The sequence below is a fragment of the Centruroides sculpturatus genome, unplaced genomic scaffold, assembly GCF_000671375.1.
Source record: "Centruroides sculpturatus isolate CEXI.00-Female unplaced genomic scaffold, Cexi_2.0 scaffold231, whole genome shotgun sequence".
Classification (NCBI taxonomy): Eukaryota; Metazoa; Arthropoda; class Arachnida; order Scorpiones; family Buthidae; genus Centruroides; species Centruroides sculpturatus.
The window spans coordinates 664,853-690,926 of record NW_019384443.1 but is presented as its reverse complement, the minus strand read 5'-3'; the positions used below and the strand labels follow the sequence as shown (position 1 = coordinate 690,926).

General features: G+C 37.5%; 2 protein-coding genes and 3 pseudogenes across 2 annotated transcripts; 2 read left to right on the top strand and 3 right to left on the bottom strand.

Annotated features, from left to right (window-relative positions):
• The first annotated feature begins 2,219 nt into the window (after positions 1–2,219).
• LOC111620220 lies at positions 2,220–2,830 on the top strand (annotated as a pseudogene).
• Positions 2,831–3,613: 783 nt separating this feature from the next.
• On the top strand, positions 3,614–16,791 carry LOC111620246 (juvenile hormone acid O-methyltransferase-like). Its single transcript, XM_023362143.1, has 4 exons — positions 3,614–3,700; positions 5,669–5,960; positions 16,355–16,562; positions 16,627–16,791. The coding sequence occupies exons 2-4, from the start codon at positions 5,674–5,676 to the stop codon at positions 16,789–16,791; spliced, it is 660 nt and encodes a 219-aa protein (XP_023217911.1). The 5' UTR covers positions 3,614–3,700; positions 5,669–5,673.
• On the bottom strand, positions 13,965–14,551 carry LOC111620236 (annotated as a pseudogene).
• A 906-nt stretch (positions 16,792–17,697) lies between the features above and the next one.
• On the bottom strand, positions 17,698–19,326 carry LOC111620245. Its single transcript, XM_023362142.1, has one exon. It carries the CDS (start codon positions 19,324–19,326, stop codon positions 17,698–17,700), a length of 1,629 nt encoding a protein of 542 aa, XP_023217910.1.
• A 5,175-nt stretch (positions 19,327–24,501) lies between these two features.
• Positions 24,502–25,088, bottom strand: LOC111620235 (annotated as a pseudogene).
• Between the last annotated feature and the right edge of the window lie 986 nt (positions 25,089–26,074).

Below are 26,074 nucleotides of genomic sequence, written 5' to 3'. Positions count from 1 at the left end.
AAATGTTACCTCCAGTGCTGAAAATTTTTTCACTTTCAATGGAAGATGCTGAGGCACTTAAATATTTCATAGCTATTTTGCTGAAATTAGGGATAAATGTAAATATGTTTCTAATTCTTGATCGAAACGTTTGTTCTTCTCTTTCGGTTTTTTTCTTTCTTTTTAAAAACATGCTATTCTTCATTCTTTCGTTTACCAGAGGCTAATTCATCAAATAAATCAGAAAAACTTCTACCTGATCCTCCTGACGTTGCGCGAGGATTTTCGCCTTTTATTTCAATGCGACTATATCCTAGTCCTTCTATGCTCCTATGTCTAAAATTTGAAAACCCTGTTTACGGCGGACAAAACTTGTCTGAGCCATAGTTCAGACAAGTTTTGTCCGCCGGGTTATCGGATTATCGGGAATGGGGTTTAAAAAGAATACGTGCGAGTGTTTCCTCAGAAAATACTGTACTGTACTTGTATGTATTGTTTGCTTGAGAATACAACAGAGAATAAACTGCCCAAATACCCTTAAACGAAGACATTTGTTGATTTGGAATATCCGTTCCAAATCAACAAATGTCAAAGTTTCCATGCGTCAACAATTAAGTGTTGAGATATATTTTAGAAACAAAGGAAGAGATTGTTGAATTATTATGCCTTTTTGTCCTTTTTTTATAACTCTATTTAAAATTTATTTTGTATTTTTAAATAAATTTTAAACAGGTGAACTAAACAAAGAACATTATTTTTGAACTGTAAGACTAAATATCTGCATCCATAAGTCCAGTATAATAAGTCCTGTTAATATATAGAATGTACTAGTAATACAAAATAAATTTTAAATAGAGTTATAAAAAAATAAAAAAAAGAGAGATTGTTGATTTGGAAAGGATATTCGATCGTCTCTTGTTTACCTTACCCGAGGGAGACTGAAATAACGGGTGGAGAAAAATGGGTTTTTTTCCGCATTATAATTAACTCCAGGATCTCACACTATTAATGCAATAAATTATTAACACTAATGAGCCGATTAATCGGTATCGGCCGATAGTGCATGGCCGATTAATCGGTTATCGGTAATCGGCCATTTTGCTTATCGGTGCATCCTTAAAAAAAGGATATAAAATAGTACTTTATATCCTTTGTGTACTTTAAAAGTACACAAAGTTTAAAATACAATAAAATTTTTAACCGATTTATTAAAGCGAATACTTTATTAGCAAAAAGGTTAAAATAAAGTGAGTAAAACTAAAATTATACAGATAACGTAAATAACAATTCACAAACACAAATGTGTGTGTGTGTATTTGTGAATTGTTATTTACATTATCTGTCAGTGGCCATTAGGGTTTGACCCTGTACCTACATAACTTCATATATATATATATATATAAGATTATGTGGGCACAGGGTCAGTACCCTAATTGCCACTGACACGTGGAGTTGGTAAAACTCGCCCACGTTGTCGTTTCGGATGGGTTTTTATCGAGTGGCGAGGGAGGTGAGCAAGTCCACAGGCGTCCTTTCATAGACAGGAGACGAGTTAACGAGTTAAACAAATAAACAAAGCATTTATTAAAATCTAAGTTTAATAAAGTCGGTTAAATACGATTAAATATTAGACAAATATACAAAGGGGCAGCTCTTAGTATTATAGCTAAGCCTATTCTTGGAGAGAGAGAGAGAGTTCACAATGCTCATAAAAAATACCTCTATGAGAAAACGAATGGTATGCGTCGAATGGTTCGTAGGAATCTTAGTCTGGTGGCAGAACTGTAGTATGCAGAGGCGTACCTAGGGTGGGGCAAGTATGGCACGTGACCCGGGCGCCTTTCAAAGGGGGCGCACAAAATCGTCAGTTATTAAATTTAAAAATCAAAATAAACCAATTCATATCAAACAATCTCGTCCGCGACTCACGCGATTCGCGAATGAGCGAGAGGGAATGAGTGATGTGCGCAGGCAGTGCACTAGCCCGTTCGAATTCGACACTTCTTGCGCAGTTGTTTATTTTGTTTACATGTGATACGTAATTCTGATTTAAATAATTTCGAGCGAGCGAACGTTCTTTCTTCAACCATTTTCATAATGCTACCTTGGACATAAAAGCCCTCAGATACTATTTTTCAAATGAAGGAGAGAGTTAGTTAATGAGGCATTAAAAAAAAGGATTCAATCTGTGCCAGGAATGGGATGTAGCCACGGAAAGGTGTCGAAGGGGAAAAAAATGTATGGCTGGAGAAAGTGTGTCAGACGCAGGGTTGGCCGCTAAGAAGAAATGGAACGAGTAATGAAGGGATCGTTGGATCATAGTGTGTGTGAAATGAGTGAAAGGTTTACTTGTTTGCGTGAAACTGACGCCAGATTTGGATTTCTTCTAACGTTAAAACATTGTGTTACGGCACTGACGACTGCGATGATTTAAAAAAGAAATGTAAAAAATTTGGAGATTTCTATGGGTTGCGATGTTAACGGGGAACAGTTATACGAAGAAATATTGGATGTCCGAATGCTGATATCTACAAGAAAAAACGTCAACATAAAGAAATGTGAAGAGCTACTTGAATTTATTGCGCAGTACGGGGAATAAAGTGTATTTTCGAATCTGCGCATTTCCATTCAAATTCTGCTCACAATTTGCAGTATCCATCGCAAGTTGTGAGCGATCTTTCAGTAAGTTAAAATTAATACTTTCGTATTTGAGGTATTTCGTACAATGGGTCAAGAAAGGTTATGTGACCTAGCTTTGCTCAGTGTGGAGCGAGAAGAAACGGAAAAAACTAATTTCGAAAACATCATCGATATGTTTCCGTCACAGAATGCCAGGAAGGTGCAATTGTAAATGTAAAGAATTTATGGACTCACTTTCGTTATAAAATAGAAAAGAAATATGTTTAAATAAGATTTATGACTGTTTTATTTAGTGTATCTGCTTTTTATATTAAGATAATTTACGAAGGGGCGCAACTTTGATGCGTGCCCTAGGCTCATTTTCGATTGATACGCCCCTGATGGTATGGCGATAAGTATGGAAGTTCGAAGCCGTGGTCTGTCTTCTACCGATATCTTCTGTTTTTGTCTGTTCGAGTCTGTATGGTGGTCCGGGAGACGAGATGTACGCATTGACAAGTATAACTTCTTTTTGATCACCTGAGCTTCTGGGAACTCGAGCATTTATTCGTTTGTCGTGGGAAAAAAGNGTGTGGTGGTCCAGGAGACGAGATGTACGCATTGACAAGTATAACTTCTTTTTGATCACCTGAGCTTCTGGGAACTCGAGCATTTATTCGTTTGTCGTGGGAAAAAAGTTACATGACCGTCAAATGTTGACAATAACGGTGCATTCTTGACACCTATGTGTCAACTTACTTATCAAACTGTTATCACGAAACGTGACCTCCGATCTAATTCTCACTAGGAGCGTTTTTTCTAAAGGAGTTGTTTACATTTTTTTCCCACAGCTGCGTCAGATATAATATATATATATATAGATCGGAGGTCACCTTGACTTGATGTTTATCAAGTCATCACAAGACCGTCCCTGTATCGTTTTTTTTATCTCTTATTTTTTATTGTCTTTTATCTTTCTTAAATAGATACACATATGTTTCATTACACTATCGGCTATGTCTGTATTAACTGATGCAGTTAAGCAACGAAAGATTCCGAAAAAGGACTAACAACAGACGAAATTGCTGAATACTGTTTCGAGGTAAGCTTTAAATTGTGAAGAAGTTTTAAAAACTCGAATGATATAAACACTTATTTATAAAGGAAGCATTTTCAGAGCTTCTACATTCATATATTTTCTCAACTAAATACAAAATTAATCTACATACCTCTAAAGAATTACTGATTTCAAAAGTACTTGACTGTCAACAAGATCGTCTTAATTCTTAAAAGTTTATAATTTAGCATATAAATATCAATCCTGACGTATGTTACAGCGAGTTTAGATAGAATGAATATAAGGAGAAAAATCCAACTCACATTTCGAATAAATTAATTTTTTAAACAATGTAAGTCTTTTAATTGTCACAACAAAATCTTTCAAAATGATAGTTATAAAAAGTGTAAATTATACTGTAAATTTATAATGAAGATTTAATTTATCATACTAGCGCATTAGTAAGAAATAATATAATTAGAGCCATACAGAAGTGGGTTTTAATCGAAACTCGCAAACTGCTAGGCTTTCAAAATGTGGCATATGAAAATTGTTAAAAAAGTTCTTGAATAAAATTGGAGTAATAAACCAAGTCGTGCATTGCTAATCATCTAATTACATAGGATAGTGCGAATCATAGAGCAATTTCTAATTATTTTAACACATAATTTTAATTTTACTTTAAACGCAAATGTCAAAAATTTATAGGTTATATGCACGAAATTGATTTAATTAATTAACCGAAGGCCAAACTGCTATAATCATCACATGTGATCTTATTTCGATTCAAAATATTTATAACAATGCGTGAAGGTTCGAATTGGATTTGATTCTGAATTCTTCACGAAAGACTTTGCAGGTGAGAAAACAGGTTTTGGCATTTTAGAAAAGTTAACTTTACAATCAGTCCGTTAAAACACATTGCGTAGAAATTAATTAAGCATTTATCTGTTCGTCACTCTTGAAGATTTGAATAATTATTACAAATATATTTAAAACTGTATTTAAATTTTAAAATATAAGAATTAATTCGCAAAGCAGTTTTTATCATTTTTGCATATTATAATTTTAAAAATATTAGTTATACNTCTATGATGAGTTGGTGGAGATGGTTACGCTGGGTTTTCTTGCTTATGCTCCAGAGAGCGGCCTGGCTGTCAGAGCAGATGCAGACCTGCTTCCCGCGGAGCTGATTGGAATTGTTGATGTAGACCAATGCTTTGTAGATGGCGTACTGTTCTGCTTGCATGATAGAGCAGTAACCTGCAAGTTTAAAGCCCTTTTTGTGGACTGGATGTGTACAGTTGCTATTTCTGTGCACGATGGCAGCGCCGGTACCAAAAAACGATTTTGACCCATCTGTGAAGATGGTGTTGGCATTGTTGATGTTGGAAACACTAGCATCAGTGAGAAGATTGACGGTAGGAGATAAAGCAGGATGCCTGCAATGCCTGTGAAGACCGAATCTTGCAGACCGGGTTGATCACGAATATAAATGGTTTTATTATCGTCCATTTTTGCAGATGTCATGACAAAATCGGAATTTCTAAATTATATCTATATGCTGAGATATTCGTGGCTAAAATTTGACATGTAAAGTTGATGGGCTGTTGGCACTATATGTCAGTCTAATCTCTTATTGTTGTCAATTTACTTCGAACTGTACGAGGGCATTTATCATACGGTCTGCTGTCTGTCGTTCACGTGCGTGTTATTTTGCCGGCTGTATGTACTGTACCTATAACAAAGAAAAGAGTTTGAATCGGTCAAATTTGACCCGTTGCTTTGAGCTAGATTCGACGTATACAAGTCATGCCAACAAAATAAACTCGAGAGACCAGCTCGGGCTTTAAATCCGAATATTCCCAAATTGACAGATTTCCACCTTTTTTGTTTTTGCCTTCTAGCCGTTCTTGGTGGCAAGTTACGATTTTCTTTTTATGGAATATTTTGATCTTTATTTATGAGCATCTTTCAAATTTACCTGATATGAATAGTTATATTCAATTTCAGAAAATATGAACGGAACAGCTGAAGATTATGATAAATTATGTCCAAAATTTTTGCCTCGCTACGTAGAATCTGCTATAGATTTACACTTTTCAGCCATGAAATGGTCTGATGAAGATGTCATTTTGGATATTGGATGCGGTCCAGGAAGAACCACCAAAAGTATTCTTTTACCAAAATGCCCGAAATTAAAGAAAGTCATCGCTGTTGACATAATTCCAAATTACATGGAGTATGCCAGGAAAACATATTTTGATGAGAAAATCGAGTTTAAGATTCAAGATATCATGCAAAGGTAACTTATACATATTCGTGCATAACAAATTTTATCCACTTTTGTCTAATTTAACAGTATTTTAGAATTTAACTTATTTTGAATGGTAAATGGGATATAACTTGTATCGACTTCTTAGCAATGAACTTCACTCCCTTTGAAGCAATAATAATCTTTTCATGTGTAATACAGTATAAAGACAATTAAAAACACATTTACTTAGTAAAAATTCCGAAGATTAATTCTTTGATTAAAACGATTTTTGACAATACAAATAATTCTGGATCAGTTTAAATTCTTTTTAATATTTTAACTAGAGATAGATGGTTAACAACTTTAAAAACCGACAATATGATATTAAATAACACATTCAATACACAATTGATATCGACATATGTTTGAGGATCGACGTCAATTGTATATTGTATGTGTTATTTAATATCATATTGTCGGTTTTTAAAGTTGTTAACCATCTATCTCTGAATTTAAACTGAACCAGAATTATTTATATTGTCGAAAATCGTTTTAATTAAAAACACATTTGTTTAGAAATAAAACCTACTATCAGTTTTTTTTATTCTTTCCGTTTTAATTTTATTATAATGTATAATAAATGTTTTAAAGCATTAAAACAGGAGAAAGCCCACATAATCTTTTTTCAAAATCATGTATCTCAAAATGATAAAAATAAAATATATATATATACAAAGAAAACTATCTTTCTCGAACTCCTGTGAATGTAGAAAGCAAAACGTTACTTTTATGGGCAAAAAGTTTGTTGAAATACCAATTTATCATCATCTCTCAATGTGTAATATTAAACCGATGAAGCCGCTTTGTGGTGACAAGATTAATTGTAAATACACTAATTGAAGAGAGCAGTAATTGTATTTTATCTTTTTTGTTTTCCCGTTTAATGTAGTTTTTGATTTCATTTTAATATTTAGTAGTACATTTATTTCCATTCTCGACAAAACGGTTTTAAATCATTCCTTGCTTTAGATCAGTGGCGTAGCGTAGTGGGGGCGGCAGGGGTGGCCCGCCCCGGGCGGCACTTTTTAGGAGGCGTCAAAATTTCACAATAAATAATAATAATATCTTGTAAAAATTTCAACCATTCTAAGCTATATTTGCGTCGCGCAAACGATAGTGCTATCGTCCGGACAGTCCGGGAATCGGCTCACCGTCCGGGTGAATTAGTAATCTCACGCAAGGATATCCTGCGCGACCTGTTGACCTTTTTTTCTGCTCGTACGATTTATTCGTATTCACATACACCACCAATATCCAATAGAGCTATTTTAAACAGGTCTCTGCACTAGCACGGAAGTTTCCATTTTTATTTTTTATTTTTAATGAAAGAAACAGAAGACCAGGACTACTCAAGGCAATCGCCTGGGTGAAAAAAAAGGAGGAGGGGTAATGGATGAGGGGAATGAAAGTGTGATAGGAAAGATGGTGAAGATGAGAGAGATCATCAGCACGAACAACACAGTAATTTAAATAGGAGGATACATGTGCAGAATGCGAAAAGAAAGAGTGTACACATAGTTAGGTCGCGTTACATATGAAAGAAAAGCTTTGTTGTTATAGAACAATTATAAATACCGGAGTTGAAAGTGGTGATAGTTACAAACGGGTGCAAGTTTCGTCGGTTATATCAAGGCCCCTGGTGTAGAGGTCAACTGTCTTGTGAAGAGTCCCTTGTCTGATTTCGGTTGGTAAAGTCTGGATTTAGAGCGCCGATTTCCCGGATAAATTCGGTGAGTCCGTTGTAGGTGGAGATCGGGTTTATGAGGAGATCGGGCGTACAGGGCCAGTTGAATCCTTCAATGAAGCCTTTGTGAATAAGTTGAGTTCTCTGTGTGTCATAGAGGTGCATTCAAAGATGAAGTGCAGAAGATCTTCTATAGCGCCACTGTCACACTGACAGAAGGGGGTATCGTTGTGGTGGAATCTATTGAGATATTAGCGAATGTTCCCATGGCCAATGAGGAGTTGGCTGGTGAAATAATTGCCATATATGTGGTCGAGAGAGAGACGGTTAAGAATGTTAGGCAGGAATTTAAAGGTAGTCCTACCAGTGTCCGCTTCTTCCCATTCCCTCTGCCACATGTTTATGAGCGTTTCTCTAATGAGATTTTTGACAGCCACCGTAGGGATGTCATCAAAGCTTGGTGTAACAGGAGAAGTGGCTGTCTCCTTAGCCAGCACATCTGCTTCCTTCATTTCCTATTACACCTTGATGAGCACGGGTCCACGAAAAGTAAATGAGGTTGCTTTTGTTTTTCTTCAGTTCGTCCGTGATGAGTTGGTGGAGATAGTTACGCTGGGTTTTCTTGCTTATGCTCCAAAGAGCGGCCTGGCTGTCAGAGCAGATGCAGACCTGCTTCCCGCGAAGCTGATTGGAATTGTTGATGTAGACCAATGCTTTGTAGATGGCGTACTGTTCTGCTTTCATAATAGAGCAGTAATCCGCACGTTTAAAGCCCTTTTTGTGGACCGGGTGTGTACAATTGCTATTTCTGTGCAGGATGGCAGCGCCCGTACCAAGAAACGATTTTGACCCATCTGTGAAGATGGTGTTGGCGTTGTTGATGTTGGAAACACTAGGATCAGTGAGAAGATTAACGGTAGGAGATAAAGCAGGATGCCTGCAATGCCTGTGAAGAGTAACTTGGGTGTTCTTGTGGTTAAGCCTGAGGGTTTGTTGCATATCCAGGCTGGGAAGGATGCCAATATTTAGATAGCTTATTAGCTCAGTCTTCATACGATCTGAGAGACTGAGGTTGGTGAGATACCAACTAGCTGCGTTGGCCTTTACACTTAGGTGTATTGGAGAGATGCCAGTAATCACCTGTAGAGCAGATGTGGGGGCAGTCCTGTAGGCCTTGGTGATCTTGAGGAAGCTGACATGCTGAGCCTTTAGAAGCTTACGCTTTACGTAAACTTTATCCACTGCGTCCCCCCAAAAGGGCGCACCATAAAGGATGGCCGGCTCTATGGCCAGGCGGTAGATATTTGTTAAGTTCTTGTTGTTGAGGCCCCAGTTTTTCCCTGCAAGAAAGCAGAGAAGGTTCGAAAGTTTTATGGCCTTGTCACAAGCGTTTTTTATGTGAATATTCCAATTCAAGCCCTGATCGATAGTAATGCCCAAGTATTTTATGCTATCACTGCATCTTATCCTAGTACCTCCTATTTTGATGGAGTGTGGTTTCTTGAGTTGAATCCCTTTCGACATTAGCATGCAGGTAGTCTTATCTAGGTTAATGGATAGTTTATCAAAGTTGCTCCACTCTAGAATTTGGTTAAGCAAAGAATTGGCCTCTTGCAGCAATTTTTTACTGTTTTTATTGGACATTATAACCAAGGTATCGTCGGCATATCCCTGGGTAGCACAGGTGCCGGTAGTTGTGTTAGGGACAATGTCAAGAAGGCTGTTGTACATGATGTTCCAAAGGCCAGGTCCGGAACGGGAACTCTGGGAGCAACCCCGGGCAACAGGCCAGAGGACAGGTGTGCCTAACTCGTGAATACCAGTAGTGCGGTCCTTCAGATAGCTGGTGAGCAGCTTGAATAGGTTTTGTGGACAATTAAAGGTCTTGAGCTGCAAAAGAAGGGATGGCCACCACAGAGAGTTAAACGCGTTCCTGTAATCTATTGAGATCAACACTACGTGTTCTTCATTTTTCCAGGCACTGCCTATGAATTGGATTACCCTGTGGATAGCATGATAGGTGGAGCTCCCTTGGACAAAGCCAAATTGATGGGGATGTAGGTGGTTTTTATTCGTGAGATGGTGGTTAATCCTATTGATTAGACGTCCATCAAGAACCTTGCCCGGTATAAGCAGAAGGCTAATTGGTCTCAGATCTGTGGCTTTTACTGAGTTCGAAGACCCTATTTTGGGTATGAATTTCACATCATCATGTTTCCAGCATTTTGGAAATTGATGTCTGGTGAGGCTAAGGACGAAGGCGATAGGAATGGCTCTGAATGCCCTATTCACCATACGGGCCGTAATCCCATCAATGCCGGGGGGCCTTATTGTTTCGTAAAGATTTAATAGCAGTGGCCACCTCTGTAAAAGTGAACGGGATGTCGTCGTCAGTGATAGGTGGGTAGAGGATTTCTCTCTTGATATTCCTCTGCTCTGGGTTATCTTCCTCTTGGTCGTCTGGAGGGAAATGGATAGTGAAAAGATGTTTAATCGTGTCATCCAGATCAGTGGTGTACCCACAGTTCACTTTCTCCATATTGGCTGGGATGCCGATGTTTTTTCTGGGCTTCATGATGATGTGATAGGGGTTACTCCAAGTGGTTTTATTCCCTATTTCCGAGCAGTATTTGCGCCAAGCATTCGTGCGTGCTTTGTTTATCTCGGTTTTGTAAGCGTTTAATTTCTGGATATACTCTTGCTTTTTCTGTTGTTTGAGGGTGGGATCATTTTCCCTTACAAAGGATCTCTGATGCCTGCGAACACTGTTTCTTTGTGCATCGAGAGCATCCTTCCACCAATAGGCATTCCTATGTTTGTGTTCCCTCATTGTGGTGGAGTTAGAAAAAGCGTTACTAATGCTAGCATTAAGATGCTCTGCCATCTCGTCTGCATCATTAATATCAGCTAGTTCATGGTGGATTGGATTAGCCCAGTAAGTGTGAAACAATTCATCAAATAAGTTCCAGTCAGTGGCTTTGCTAGTGTACTTAGTTGTTTTCTTTGCAGGATCGTTGCTTTTAATGACAATTTTGATGTACCTGTGATCACTCACACTGTCTTCCTCCATAGTGGTGCAGAGATCCACAAGGGGGTGTGCCTGGTGGTTGGCAAAGCAAATGTCAATCCAGCTTTTTCCCCTTGCGCAGAAAAAAGTGGGGAGAGGACTGGAGTTAAGCGAAACTAGGTGGTTCCTAGACGCAAATTCGCAAACCCTTTGCCATCTTCCACCGGGCTGTGCCAGACAGGTGACTTTGCATTAAAGTCCCCCCCAACCAGCCAAGGAAACGAGCCAATTTTGTCGTTTATTCCCTGCAAATCCTGAATAAGATGGTCGATGGAATTGAACGGAGAACAGTAGACCGAAGTAAGATAAATAATCATGTCGTGGTGTTTTATATAGTCAGTGGTGGCGTAACAAGTCGACAGTTCCGGGCAGTAGACAGTGTTTATATTTTTGTTGCATGTGAGGATGCCAGTCTTAGTCCCATCACTGTTGCTGTTAGGGGGAAGGATTTTCCATCGTCCAAAACGAACGATAGCTTTTTTCACGAGGTATGGTTCTTGTAAAAGGATAATGTCTGTGTTATGCTCTTCTGCCATCTTTATCACCAGCGAGGAAGCAGCCTTAGACCTTTGGACATTAATTTGAAGGATATTTAGTTTGAAATAGGAATTATTAGTAGGATTACTCATGTTGGGAGTTCTTAGTGGGGTATTATTACTCAAATGTGTTATACAGTTGAGCCTACCAGCCATAATTGGTTCGTTTAACTGTTAAGGTCTTCATCTTCTTGGTTATTGCGCATTCCTGGCTGTAAGCTGTGTGGTCAGTTGGCATCCTTTGCTCTTTTGGTAAGCTTTTGTTCGCTTGCCTGCAATTTATGCAGCAAGGAACCTCATCTCTTTTGGCGCATTCAGCGAAACGGTGACTCCTGGCACAATGGCTACATCTTTGTAATTCGACGCAATCTTTCGCCGCATGAGCAAATCCACATCATTTGTAACAACGAAGCAGTGGTATGTAATCATCTACTTTGATGCTCCCCCAAGAAATGGAAATGTGCTTCGCTGTAATTAGTGTATCTCGAACTGTTGGAGATACCATGAGGAAAATGTGGCGGCATCCCTCTCGCACCCTTCCCTTTGACAGGGAGAAGCTTACTTGGCACTGGCTAGCGAACGAGTCCCACGTTAAGTTATTCCAAATCAATCTGTTTTGTTTATAAATCATTTCCGTGACTTTGTCGTCTTGTATGGAATTAGGGGTATTTATGAGGATTACCCGAGGTTTTTTTTTTTCTGTCAGATGACAGTTTACCTTTTCTTTTATAGTGGGAATGTTCTCAATCGCCGTTTTTAATTTCTTCCCTTCTGTAGGGCTTCCTACTCTTAGGCACAGTCCGTCCCTTTTAACACGGTGAACTGACTTGACTCCCACCTGCAGGTCTTGTGGGTGAACATTGTCCAGAATATCGTTTTTAAGTTTCTCCATATTAATATCTTCTTCCCCTTGTTTTGGGTAGATGAGCAGGGCGTGGTTACCTCCAGTTTCCTCTGTGTCCACTTTGTTGTAAAGGGTTCTTGATATGACCCTAGTAGTGCTGCTGGGGCGTGTGTTGAGCTTTGTAACCTCAGCATACGATTGCCTGATAGCACTCCGCTCCACACTTGTTGCCTCAGATTTGTTGCGCAGTTCTGAGACGATCCCATATAATTGGTTTATGGCAGCAAATAACAGAGAGGCCTGTTCTCTGATCTAAAGCCGTTCTTCTGAACTGAAGCCTTTGTTCCTCCCCTTCTTTACCGTGTTTGTGGTGTTTTCTGGACACAAGTCCATTATTTTCCCCAGCTGCAAAGCAGCAGACTTGATAATGGAGTCTTCGAAGTTAGTTAAATGTTGTTGACTAGGCTTTCCTGAGCTCTCCATGTGTGCCTCAAAGTAAATAGACAGTATACTATGCACCTTTACTAAATTAAAAATTTATAAACAAATAACGGGTTGCTAAATGCTGCAATAAAAACAACCCTTAAAAGCTACTAGCAATAACAAGAAGGTTCACTGACTAACAGCCACCTGTTTGCCTCCAAGCAAGGAAATGTGGAGACAAAAACTTGTATATAGCAGCGTGTGACACTAAACAAAGGAGCTTCCTGGAATGTCCTGAATGCCCCCAGGGCAAGCAACGAGCACGTGGACCAGACAATGCCCTTTGTTTAAAATGAAAACAAAAATGCCGAAATAAAAACTTCGTAGTCCTGTATTAAGTTTTTACAAGTTGAACCAAGTTTGTCTGATGAGAGCAGGGTCTTAATAGCGCAATTAATAAATGGCGGCAGGAGATACACTTCGCGTTAAAATTACAAAAGCGGTCCACTTACACTGTAGAATGCAGAAAGTAGGTCTGGAAGTCCACAGGGTTTCGATGTCCGTATTTTCGCGGAAAGCCAGAATATCCAAAAAACAGTGATATTAGTGTGAGCAGCACGTCTTCCCAAGTCCAGCGACGTATAATTCACTCACTAAAGACCGAAAAAATCCACAAATAACTTCGCAAAAACGGGAGCACAGCAAAACGTGACCTCCGACTTCACACTGAAAGGAATCTTTTCCGGAAGTTTCCATTGCTTGTTCTGTGACAAAACTGAATTTTAGTCTTTTAAATTGAGATACCTAAATAAGGGTGGCGAAATTTTCCTCCGCCCCGGGCGGCTGACACCCACGCTACGCCACTTCTTTAGGTGCAGCCATGACTGTGGTGTTTCTCATTGTGCCCGTGTTGTACGAGGTGTGTTCAAAAAGTATCGAACCTTTGGTCATCAAAAATACATTTATTGATTTTGAGATACAAAACCTGTTCAAAGTAATCACATTGGTGATGTATAGACTTCTCCTAGTTCTCCTGCCATTGCTGGAAACACTGCTGGAACGCCTTTTTTGGGATGACCATCAGCCAGTCCGTCGCATTCTGCCTGATGTCTTCTCTTGACTCAAATCGGGTTCTTTTTAGCTGAATTCAGCTTGGAAAATAGCCAAAAGTCACACGGAGCCATATCGAGAAATTACAGAGCGTGACGAATCACAGGAATGTTGTGTTTGGCGATGAAAGTCTGAATAAAATGAGCAGAATGGGCGGATGCGTTATCATGATTAAGCTGTCAAGTTTTGGTTGACCACAGATCCGATCGTTTGCATCACACACCATCACAAAGACGACTAAGGACCTCCTGGTAGTAGTCCTTTGTGGTGGTTTGACCTTGTGGTGCGTACTAATGATACATCACCCCACGGGAGTGGAAAACAGCTGTCAACATGACCTTTACATTGTTGCTGACCTGCCGTGCTTTTTTTGGCCTCGGGGATGTCGAATGTTTCCATTGTGACGACTGCATCTTGGTTTCTCGGTCGTACCCACGACTCATCTCCTGTGATTACGGGGTTTAGGAAAATGGGATTACTGCTTGCATTGTCCAGCATGTCTTGTGCGATTTCCAGACGCCTTTGCTTCTGCTCTACTGTTAGCAGTTTCGGTACGAATTTCTCGGACACTCCCTTCATACCCAAATCCTCAGACAAAATTGAATGTACCAATCCAATGCTTACTCCCGTCTCGTTCGCAAGTTCTCTGACTGTTATACGACGGTCCACCTTGACCAAAGTCCGCACTTGCTCAATGACAGTAATGACAGTCTCATTTCAGCTTGTTGAGGGTCTGCCTAAACGCGATTTGTTGTCCACTGATGTGAGGCCATCTTTGAAGCGGTTGTACCATTCCTTTATCCATGTGTTGCTCATGGCATCATCCCCAAAAGCCTGTTTAATCTTGCGAATAGTTTTCGCTTACGTATCGCCAAGCTTTTGGCAAATTTTGATGCAATATAGCTGCTCATGTTGTTCAGTCGTTTTCCAACTTACTGGAATCTGACAAGCACTCACTACACGTTGTCACTCATAAGCCGACTGCCAGTGACTGACGCTTCCTGTGGGAGGGAAAAATTCAGGACTGCACATGACTACTTCCTCCACATATCCACTGAAGGAGGCCTCCCGCGCGTCATTGGTTTACGCGGGAAAAATAAAGGTCCGATACTTTTTGAACACCCCTCGTATTTTGTGTATGAAGTTGCTCTGTTGGCTATAGTGTTTAAATATAACTTGTTTTGCAAGGAATGTTTCTTAAATGTAATTTGATTTCTGTATATTAATAATGTATACAGTCACGTTATGACAGCCTTATACTTTAGAAACAAATCACAATATCATAAATACGGTTTTTAAAAACTTCGATATAACTTTTATGCATGCCATGTCTTCAAATACTGTTTTCACGTTTGTATATACACTAAGTGGTCAAAAAATTAAAGACACTCCTTATTTGAAAGCAAACTAGTACAACAGTGACATAGAATGACGTAACAACACATAGTTGCTCATATAAGAAATACTCAGCTTCAGACAACGTAGTTATCATAGAAGTTAATGTCAAAATGGGTAAGACGATAGATTTGAATGACTTTAAACGAGAGGAGCTAGAAAAGTGAAGGTGCAAGAAGAGCTAGTGAAGAGCATCTCTGAAAGAATGATTCTTTTAGGATTTTCTCGCCCAACAGTATTTCGGGCGTTTAGAGAGTGGCAATTGAGAAAAAAAACTTCAAGCTATAAGGGCAATTCTGGTCGAAAAAGGCTGGTGAGCGAGAGAGATGAAAGGCGATTAACTCACATAGTCCACAGCAACAGAAGGGCAACAACATGAGAAATTACAACTGAATTCAATGCAGTTGCATCACAAAGCATATCCTATTACATAACAAGATGGACTTTCCAAAGGAGGGCTCTAGGAGTCAGAGACCATCAAGAGTGCCTTTGGAATGACAGAAAAATAGAAAAAGGCACCTGTTGTTGGCCCAGGAACAAGGAAATTGGTCACTTAAGGACTGGAAAAAAGTAGCCTGGTCTGATGAATCTTGTTTCTTGTTCTACAATGCAGATGACAGGATCAGAATATAGTGCAAACAGCACGAATTCATGGACCCCTCCTGTGAAATGACAACTCTTCAGGCTGGTGACAGTGGAATTATGGTGTGGGGAATGTTTTACTGAAGTACACTGGATTTCTTTATATCTATGGACACATCTCTGAATAACACAGCTTACCTCAACATCGTTACTGATCACGTACGCTCGTTTATAGCTGTAATGTTCCCTGATGGAGATGGTCACTTTCAGCACGACAATGCATCTTACCATCTTATTGCTCGATCGGTCTCAAATTGGTTTGAGGAACATCACTCAGAGTTTAACCTGCTTCTATGGCCAGCTCAGTCCCCTGACCTCAATTCCATGGAGCATTTGTGAGACGAAATCAAATGATCACTTCAAAACATGGAAACGCCACTATCCAATCTGACCAACTTAGAGCTGCCCTTATGTCAGCATTGCCCAACATTCCTCAGCAACGGTATCAGCAACTTGTTGAATCCATATGAAAAAGAATATCGGCTGTGATCAGAGCTAAAGGTGGACCAACTCGTTATTAGAGGGTGTCTCTAATTTTTTGGCCACTCAGTGTACAGAATCTAACTGCAACAGTACAAATTATTTTGAATGTAAAGTGAAAGAACTTATAGATAATAATTATATTTTAAAAGTAGATTTTATAATATAATAAAAATTGTAATTTGTAATTATAATTTCTAGACCCGATTTAAAAGAAATTGGAAAATACGATAAAGTTGTGTCTTTCTACGTCTTTCATTTCATAAATGATTATCAGAAATTGTTTTCTGTTATTTCTTCAATTTTGAAGCCCGGAGGATATTTTTTCTTTATTTTTTTTACGAAATGTCCGTTGTTTCCAATTGTACAATATCTTAGTACCAACGAAGAGTGGAAGAAGTACATAAAGGTAGCGTATGGAAATTTTGTATAAAATTAATCTCGAGGAGATTAAAAATGACATTTGATTTCAGACTGAAGATATGCTCAACACAATTCCATTGATTGACAATTGGATCGACGCAGAATCGGAATTTAAAAATTTTCTTTCCAAGTTTGATTTGAGAGTGACAAAGAGTAAATGTGAAGTTTTACATATACCATTTTCTGACAAAAAGCACTTTTTGGGAAAATTTTAATATTATCTTACATATAACTCAATTTGTTTTAATATTAATTTTACCAAAATAACTTTTTAAATTACTAATCTAAATATATAAAATTACTTGTCCTGACTGACTGAGTCACTGATTGATTTATTCATCATCGCCCAGAGCAAACCGCTGAACCTAAAGAGCAGAAATTTGGTACACAGTTGGGGTACTTCATGAAAACGCACACTAAGAAGAGATTTTTGAACATCCCCCCAGGGGGAGAGGGAGAGGATTAAGGCTCGACCGGAAAAACAGCTTCTACTGTACTATTTTAGATGCGATTTTCTGTTTTTATCTGCGTTTTAGTAGGGTATGCCATGAGAATGCACACTAAGAAGGAATTTTTCGAAATTCTCCCGCCGGCGGGAGAGGGAGAGGTTTTAGTCTTCATCGAGTACTTAGGTGTATTAAATTAATAACATTTCAGACATTGTTATAAATATTTTTATGTATTTCGATTTTAAAAATGTTCGAACTGTTTTAAATTAGAATTTGTTATTGCATATTGGTTCGATTATAGAACGATTGTAAACGTTCCAGAAAATTGATCAAATTGAAAATAGTTCGTTTGATTCTCGGCAATTCTCATCGTTCTCAGTGTTAGGTGTTATATAAAAATTATTATGGTTACAATATCAAAAGCGCTCAGCAACTAAATAAAGAGAAACAAAACACTTTTTTGCCGAGAAATAAATATAATTTTAAAAACAAACGTTTTCAGCCTAGTTAATAGGTCATTTTCAAGTCGAAAACTAAAATGGAACGTAAATGTTCCATGAATAGAACATAAAAATTTTTAAATCAAAAATTTTACAAGAGAAAAAATAACAGAAGAATATATAAAAATTAAAATAAAACAATAAAACAAAAATAACATAAATCTACATTGTACTAATTCTGGTCGAAGTTTCTAGTAAATTTCTTAACCAAATATTTCCATGCCGAAGGTAGGCTCTCGGAATCCCTCGCATTTAAACAGCCTTCTCTTATCTTACTTCTGTATATTTCTATTTTTTCTGCCGTCATTGCTAGAGTTGGGGAAGACAGAGGTTTGATGATTGTTGCCTCGTCCCATTTTACCTCAGATCCTTGTGTTTGCGCCATTTGGGACAAAACCGTTGAATTAGACGCTTTTCTTATGGCATATCTATGTTCTTTGAGCCTTACTCCCAAGTTTCTGGTGGTGACGCCGATATAATCTTTTTTAACGTCCAGTTGTAAGTTTTCATAAGGAATCTTATACACCCCTGCTCTCTCCTCCGCTCTGATATTATCCTTATCGTTTCTCAAGATCTTATACAAATTAGGGGCTCTTCTTAATACCATTCTTGATTCCTTTCGTCTAGCAATTTCCTTCATAACACTATTCATACTACTATTATAAGTAAATTTCGTGAGCCTAGTAGGAACATTTCTTAAAGTTCTTTTTACTATGCCCCTTTCATACTTCTTAAGCATTCCGACAATTACACTTTTTCTGTAACCCAGGGTCCGGGCCACCTGCAATACTCTATCAATCTCCTTCTCTCTGTCAGCGATTTGGTCACAATATAAATAAGCTCTCCTTATTAACGCTCGGAAGGCTGCCATCTTATACTGATACGGATCCATAGACTGGGATGGTATATATAATGGTGTGTGTGTAGGTTTAATATAAACACTTGTGGACAAATGCCCTTTCATAAACCGGATATTAATGTCCAAGAAGTGCACATTCATGGAACTCTTTTGTTCTAATCTCAATCTAAGCCCATCATTGTTATCATTAATTCTACTCATAAATTCATGCACCCTCCTATTATTCTTCCATAAGATCAGAATGTCATCCACATACCTGCTGAAATATACGATATCATCTTTGAACCCATGAAGAACCCTTCTTTCTAGTCTTCTGACAACTAATTCGCAAAGGATTCCTGAGAGGGGACTCCCCATCGGAACCCCTCTTTTTTGTCTGTAGATCTGACCACAAAAGATGAAGCACGACTCACAGCACACCAGGTTAGCCAGTTCTTCTAGCTCTTGCGTGTAAAGAAGCAACTGGGAGTTCTTTATGTACAAGAAATCCAATAACGCATCCACACAAGACTCAATCATTACTGAAGGATACATGCTTTCATAATCTAAGACGGTCGCTACCTCATCCTCCATTAAAGATATATCTTGTATCTCCTTGACAACAATAAGAGGATCCTGTGCCACTAGATTATCATCATCAAGGTGCGAGGATAAATACCCGTGCAGCCTTTTTTCTAATATAAAGGTGGGTCCTCTGCATTTCTCTACAACTGGCCTTAACTCCATTCCGGTCTTGTGGGTCTTAGCGAAAGCAAACAATCTTGGAGTTCCGGGCCTCGGGTTCCGGCATTTCTTGAGAAAAGGTAAAACAGCAGAAAGTCCCGAGCGTTCCAGCTTCCTGACCCTTCTGTCCAAAGATCCAACTACATTGTCGCCAACAATTTCACATTCCGTCTTTTTGATGTAATTATGCAACTCCTTGTTATAAGTATGCCTTCTCATGATAACCAAATGCTTAGTCTTGTCTGCTCTTTGGCTATTTGGTTAAGAAATTTTTTAAGCTGGTTAAAGCTAGTTGTAAATTAGAATTTTTAAAAGAATGTTTAAAGAATAAAGTGTATCCCATGCCCATTTACCGAATTAGCATCCCTAAGGAATGCCATTCTCTAAAAATTATAATCTGTTTGGCGTGCCTCAAAAAGTCTATTAGAATAGCCAAAAACAAAATGTATGGGATATTGAGTGAGCTTATTTGCTTGGAGGACACCATATATAATGATGATCCGGCCAAACTGAGGTGGTTGGGAAACGTCAGTAAAAGAGATTGAAAGAGGGATAGTTGGACTGGATACATTAGAAAAGGAATATTTTAGATGGAAAGCGGTCATTAACAAACGGCAGAAGAACAGGACAGAGTGGTATTTCTAGTAGGGACATTTGGCTCACGAAAGAGTGGTTAAGGATAAATGATTTTGTTTTGACAAGAGCAGACAAGACTAAGCATTTGGTTATCATGAGAAGGCATACTTAAGGCTGTTTAAATGCGAGGGATGAGGAGAGCCTACCTACGGCATGGAAATATTTGGTTAAGAAATTTACTAGAAACTTCAACCAGAATTAGTATAATGAAGATTTATGTTATTTTTGTTTTATTGTTTTATTTTAATTTTTATATATTCTTCTGTTATTTTTTCTCTTGTAAAATTTTTGATTTAAAAATTTTTATGTTCTATTCATGGAACATTTACGTTCCATTTTAGTTTTCGACCTGAAGATGACCTATTAACTAGGCTGAAAACGTTTGTTTTTAAAATTATATTTATTTCTCGGCAAAAAAGGTGTTTTGTTTCTTATTACTATGGTTGTTGAAATACTGAATATAAATGGGGTTTGCTTGCAAAATCCGCGCGGGCAAATCCGCTGGTAACAGCTAGTATAAAATATTTTCGTAACGAATAAAAACTACATTTACATTAACATTATTATAACATTTACATTAACATTAACTTCTGTTATTATTATTATTACTATTATTATATCACTATGAAACACGTGATACTGGTACGAGCCAGAGTAAATTCAATTCACGGCTACTAAAATAGAAGTACTGTGTTAAAATCTTTATACTGGTGAAAAAATCTCTTTAATTAATTAAAAAACATTTAACAATATGACACGTGTTTAATGTTTACTATTTCTAGATCAAGTCCATATCAAAATCACTCCTAAATAAAAATCCCCGGAATGAATTTGATTAGGAACTGTAGAGCTACAGGTTAAACGAAATTTAGAATAATAAAAAGTTCATAATAACAACATGTTAATTATGAATTTTTAGCCTTCTTGGCGAAAAAAACGGGGAGAGATTGAAGGATTTAAGATTATAAACACAAGAAACATTACAGAAAATACATAGTAAAAAACACAACAGATGTAGAAGATACGCAAGATAATGTCACATCACACTTGAAACAATATTATAAGTAGTGTTAATTGTTTTGTAATACATCCTTCGCGAATTTTTGCTAGCATTATTATTATTATTTTTTTGTAAGATCTGTTTATTTATTTGAATATTATATTAACAACAATTTATCGTATTTTTCTATAAGTAAGTCCTTCCTTCATTGTATAATTCTATGATCATAAGAAAGGATTTCTTATATAAAGTAACAAATCACGATGCCTGCTTTAAAATATAAATGATTTATATACGTAAAATGAAATAATAAACATATAATACCTTAAAGGCATACGTACAAATTTAAATTATAACGCAATACAGACAATATTAGAAAAAAAAACGAATAGGCTAAAATACTACCAGAATAAACGAGAAATTACATTTGCTGACATATATTTGATATAAAATGTTTTATATCAAATACACTTTTATCTAAATGCAATAAATACAAGTTGCCCCCGGTTTACCCCGCAGTTCCGTTCCTACAAAAGCCGGCGCAAATCGAATCAGCGTAAAATGAATCCATATTTACAGTGAGGTATAGGCTTAGGTTCTACATAAATGAAAAATAAACAAATAATTTTGTTTATTGATACAATATAATACAAAATACATATAAATTTAATTTTTAAAATGTATCTGATCATAAAATAAAGTGAAATGTTTTTATTAAAAAAATTTTAGTTTCGGATCTCTTACATTTTTCGGAAAAAAAAATTATATCTTTAATTGTTGGGATTTTTGTTTTATTTCATTAAGAATTTCGGAATATGGCCGAATGGATGCGATGATGCTCCTTTTTTACATTTGCACTTCGCTCCCAATCATTGTCTAACTCACAAAGTTCATCCGTCAAACTTTCCATAGTTGAAAGGATACGCTTTAGATAGGTCGTTTTCATAATTATTGGAGTTTCTTCTTCGTTTTCTTCCTTCTTTAACTGTTCACGATCTAATTCTTTGTATAATTCTTCTAAGTCTTCATTCGAGAAAGATCATAAACTTCTGAAAGTTCTATCACATCTTCGGCTGTAACATCTTCCAATCCCTCATCACGTGCAAGTCTGGTAATGTCTTCAATTAAATTCTCCTAATATGCTACTTCTTCAAAATCGTGCATGAATGCTGGCAGAATTTTACTCCAAACTCCATTTAAGCATTTTGCTGAAACTTCATCTCAAGCTGACTTGATGTTTTTAATGCCTTTCAAAATATCTAAAGACCGCCAATAGTCGTTAATATCTGTTTTGACTGAAGTGTCTAAATCTCTCATCATTTCCATGAATGTATTACGAAGATAATAAGCTTTGAAGGTTTCAATAACTTCTGATCCATTGGATGCAAAAGACATGTATTGGGAAGCATGTAAACAACCTTGAGATCCAGATCCAATGGTGTTCTTATTTCATCAAGGTTTTCAGGATGTCCTGTTGCATTGTCCAAGAAAAGAAGTGCCTTGGGTGGTAATTTATTTTCCTCACAAAAGCGAAGCACAGTAAAACAAAAATAATTTGTGTACCAATCTGTGAATACATCTTGTGTGACCCAAGCGTTCTTGTTCCATTTCCAATGAACTGGCAACATATCTTTATTTAGACCCTTTAAAGAACGTGGTGTCTGTGAATGATACACTAACATCGGTTTAAGTTTCAAAGTTCCTGAAACATTGGCTCCCAACAAAAGAGTTAATCTATCTTTTGCAACTTTAAAACCAGAAGCGGAACGTTCTTCACAAAAAATAAAAGTTCGTGCTGGTAACTTTTTCCAATAAAGCCCAGTCTCATCAACGTTGAAAATTAGGTCCGGAGAATAGTTGTCTTGTTCTACATAATCCTAAAATTTTTTAGGAAAAGCAGCTGCTGCCGCAACATCTTCACTTGCTGCTTCACCACATAATTTTACACTATGACAGTTACTTCGGGATTTAAATCTCATAAACCAACCTTTGCTTCCCAAAAAAAGTTTCTTCACCTTTATCTGTCTCCTTAAGAGTATCAAAAATTGATTTTGCTTTTTCAGTTATAGCAGCTTGAGTCAAGAGAATGTTTTTTTATTGGCATCATCCACCCATAACGATAACAATTTTCCCATTTTTTTCAAAAATTTTACTTCTACTGTAACTCGCATGTTTTACATTTACTGCCGTAGACTGTTGAGCAGTGTTTAATTTTATCTGCATTTTTCATAATGGTAGTAACAGTCGATGGAGGTAAGTTCAAAGATTACAGACATTAGGGCGTGTTTGTTTATTTTCCATTCGTCGAATAACTTCCATTATTGTTTCTAAGGAGATTGATTGACGTGCCATCTTAACGTGTTTAGATAACTCTAGTGCACTTCTTTTATTTGACATATAACCCTTCTTTATTCTTGTATACGTAGAGTCAAGTTAAAATTTAATTGATATCCAATAAATGGCATCCAAACCCAGAGCGCCTTGCTTGCTAATGTTTTTATCCCCTAAAAGTCAATTCAGGAAAACACCTTACGATGAGATGGCAATTCCAAGAATCACGACTTGTCGATGTCGAGACGAATCCACTCCTCGTAGATCAAATGATGCCTTTTTAAGCCAGACGATATCCGTTTTCCTTTGGCAAGATGAAACGACTTCTTAGCGAGACCAAAGCAAACTCAAACTTTCCTGCAGAAACTGATCTATATATGTGCTATGGCGGGCCGGCGGTCGACCAATTTGCGTCTTCGCTCTTCTGTAGCTCTATGTCGAGTCTGCAGCTTTTTTTCATCAATTCTCTTCTTAGATGCATCTAAGAAGAGGGTAAACAGCGGTAATTCTAATTTTATGTTTAATTATTATTTCTAAGTTTTGGGAAATTTTTTATTTGACTACAATCCTCATTAAATAGTACTTTTATTAAGCTAAATTCATCATAAGTCAGAAAGTGTTTTGTCTGTGATCAAAGTTCAAAGCAACCGCATGAGCACTAAATATTAACATATAATTTGTTCGGAAATAATAGACCACTGTGAAGTAAAGGAAATTGATAAAGGAATAAGAAGCACAATGTGTAGCTGATTCCCATGCAGACAGAGAGTTTCAATATCACTACTGGATGAATATAGCACTTACTAATCAATAGATAATTAGTCACCGCTTGGCCCAACTATCTGGCTCCGAATTTCCTATAATTTAGCTATATGAACAGCCATTTCTTCCTCTTTTTATTTGTTTACAAATAGCATTACAGAAGAATAGAAGAAAATTTATTATTGGTTTATTATGACATTGTATAATAATAATTTTATCAAAAACAGTAATAAAGTAAAAATATAAATGAATGTTAATAATGTACAGTACAGGATATACTTGTCCCAAAATAAGGAAGGCATGAATGCTTCAGCAGTTAAATTGCAATTAATAAACAAAATATAACAAAGAGTAGTATAAAATACATAATATATTTAATAAAATAATAGTATAAAATACTATTCTTTCAAATAGTATTTTACACTAATTTTTCAAATAGGCAAAATACNATGCAAAGCGGTGCCAGACATGTAATACTTCGGCATTACGTAAATAAAAGAGTTGTGTGTGTGTGTGTCAAGTTTTGGTTGACCACAGATCCGATCGTTTGCATCACACACCATCACAAAGACGACTAAGGACCTCCTGGTAGTAGTCCTTTGTGGTGGTTTGACCTTGTGGTGCGTACTAATGATACATCACCCCACGGGAGTGGAAAACAGCTGTCAACATGACCTTTACATTGTTGCTGACCTGCCGTGCTTTTTTTGGCCTCGGGGATGTCGAATGTTTCCACTGTGACGACTGCATCTTGGTTTCTCGGTCGTACCCACGACTCATCTCCTGTGATTACGGGGTTTAGGAAAATGGGATTACTGCTTGCATTGTCCAGCATGTCTTGTGCGATTTCCAGACGCCTTTGCTTCTGCTCTACTGTTAGCAGTTTCGGTACGAATTTCTCGGACACTCCCTTCATACCCAAATCCTCAGACAAAATTGAATGTACCAATCCAATGCTTACTCCCGTCTCGTTCGCAAGTTCTCTGACTGTTATACGACGGTCCACCTTGACCAAAGTCCGCACTTGCTCAATGACAGTAATGACAGTCTCATTTCAGCTTGTTGAGGGTCTGCCTAAACGCGATTTGTTGTCCACTGATGTGAGGCCATCTTTGAAGCGGTTGTACCATTCCTTTATCCATGTGTTGCTCATGGCATCATCCCCAAAAGCCTGTTTAATCTTGCGAATAGTTTTCGCTTACGTATCGCCAAGCTTTTGGCAAATTTTGATGCAATATAGCTGCTCATGTTGTTCAGTCGTTTTCCAACTTACTGGAATCTGACAAGCACTCACTACACGTTGTCACTCATAAGCCGACTGCCAGTGACTGACGCTTCCTGTGGGAGGGAAAAATTCAGGACTGCACATGACTACTTCCTCCACATATCCACTGAAGGAGGCCTCCCGCGCGTCATTGGTTTACGCGGGAAAAATAAAGGTCCGATACTTTTTGAACACCCCTCGTATTTTGTGTATGAAGTTGCTCTGTTGGCTATAGTGTTTAAATATAACTTGTTTTGCAAGGAATGTTTCTTAAATGTAATTTGATTTCTGTATATTAATAATGTATACAGTCACGTTATGACAGCCTTATACTTTAGAAACAAATCACAATATCATAAATACGGTTTTTAAAAACTTCGATATAACTTTTATGCATGCCATGTCTTCAAATACTGTTTTCACGTTTGTATATACACTAAGTGGTCAAAAAATTAAAGACACTCCTTATTTGAAAGCAAACTAGTACAACAGTGACATAGAATGACGTAACAACACATAGTTGCTCATATAAGAAATACTCAGCTTCAGACAACGTAGTTATCATAGAAGTTAATGTCAAAATGGGTAAGACGATAGATTTGAATGACTTTAAACGAGAGGAGCTAGAAAAGTGAAGGTGCAAGAAGAGCTAGTGAAGAGCATCTCTGAAAGAATGATTCTTTTAGGATTTTCTCGCCCAACAGTATTTCGGGCGTTTAGAGAGTGGCAATTGAGAAAAAAAACTTCAAGCTATAAGGGCAATTCTGGTCGAAAAAGGCTGGTGAGCGAGAGAGATGAAAGGCGATTAACTCACATAGTCCACAGCAACAGAAGGGCAACAACATGAGAAATTACAACTGAATTCAATGCAGTTGCATCACAAAGCATATCCTATTACATAACAAGATGGACTTTCCAAAGGAGGGCTCTAGGAGTCAGAGACCATCAAGAGTGCCTTTGGAATGACAGAAAAA

Coding starts and splice junctions, on each gene's coding strand:
- LOC111620245 (XM_023362142.1), bottom strand. CDS start 19,326: ATGAGAAGGCATACTTATAACAAGGAGTTGCATAATTACATCAAAAAG.
- LOC111620246 (XM_023362143.1), top strand. CDS start 5,674: ATGAACGGAACAGCTGAAGATTATGATAAATTATGTCCAAAATTTTTG. Junction 5,961..16,354: donor ATTCAAGATATCATGCAAAG/GTAACTTATACA, acceptor TATAATTTCTAG/ACCCGATTTAAAAGAAATTG. Junction 16,563..16,626: donor AGTGGAAGAAGTACATAAAG/GTAGCGTATGGA, acceptor ATTTGATTTCAG/ACTGAAGATATGCTCAACAC.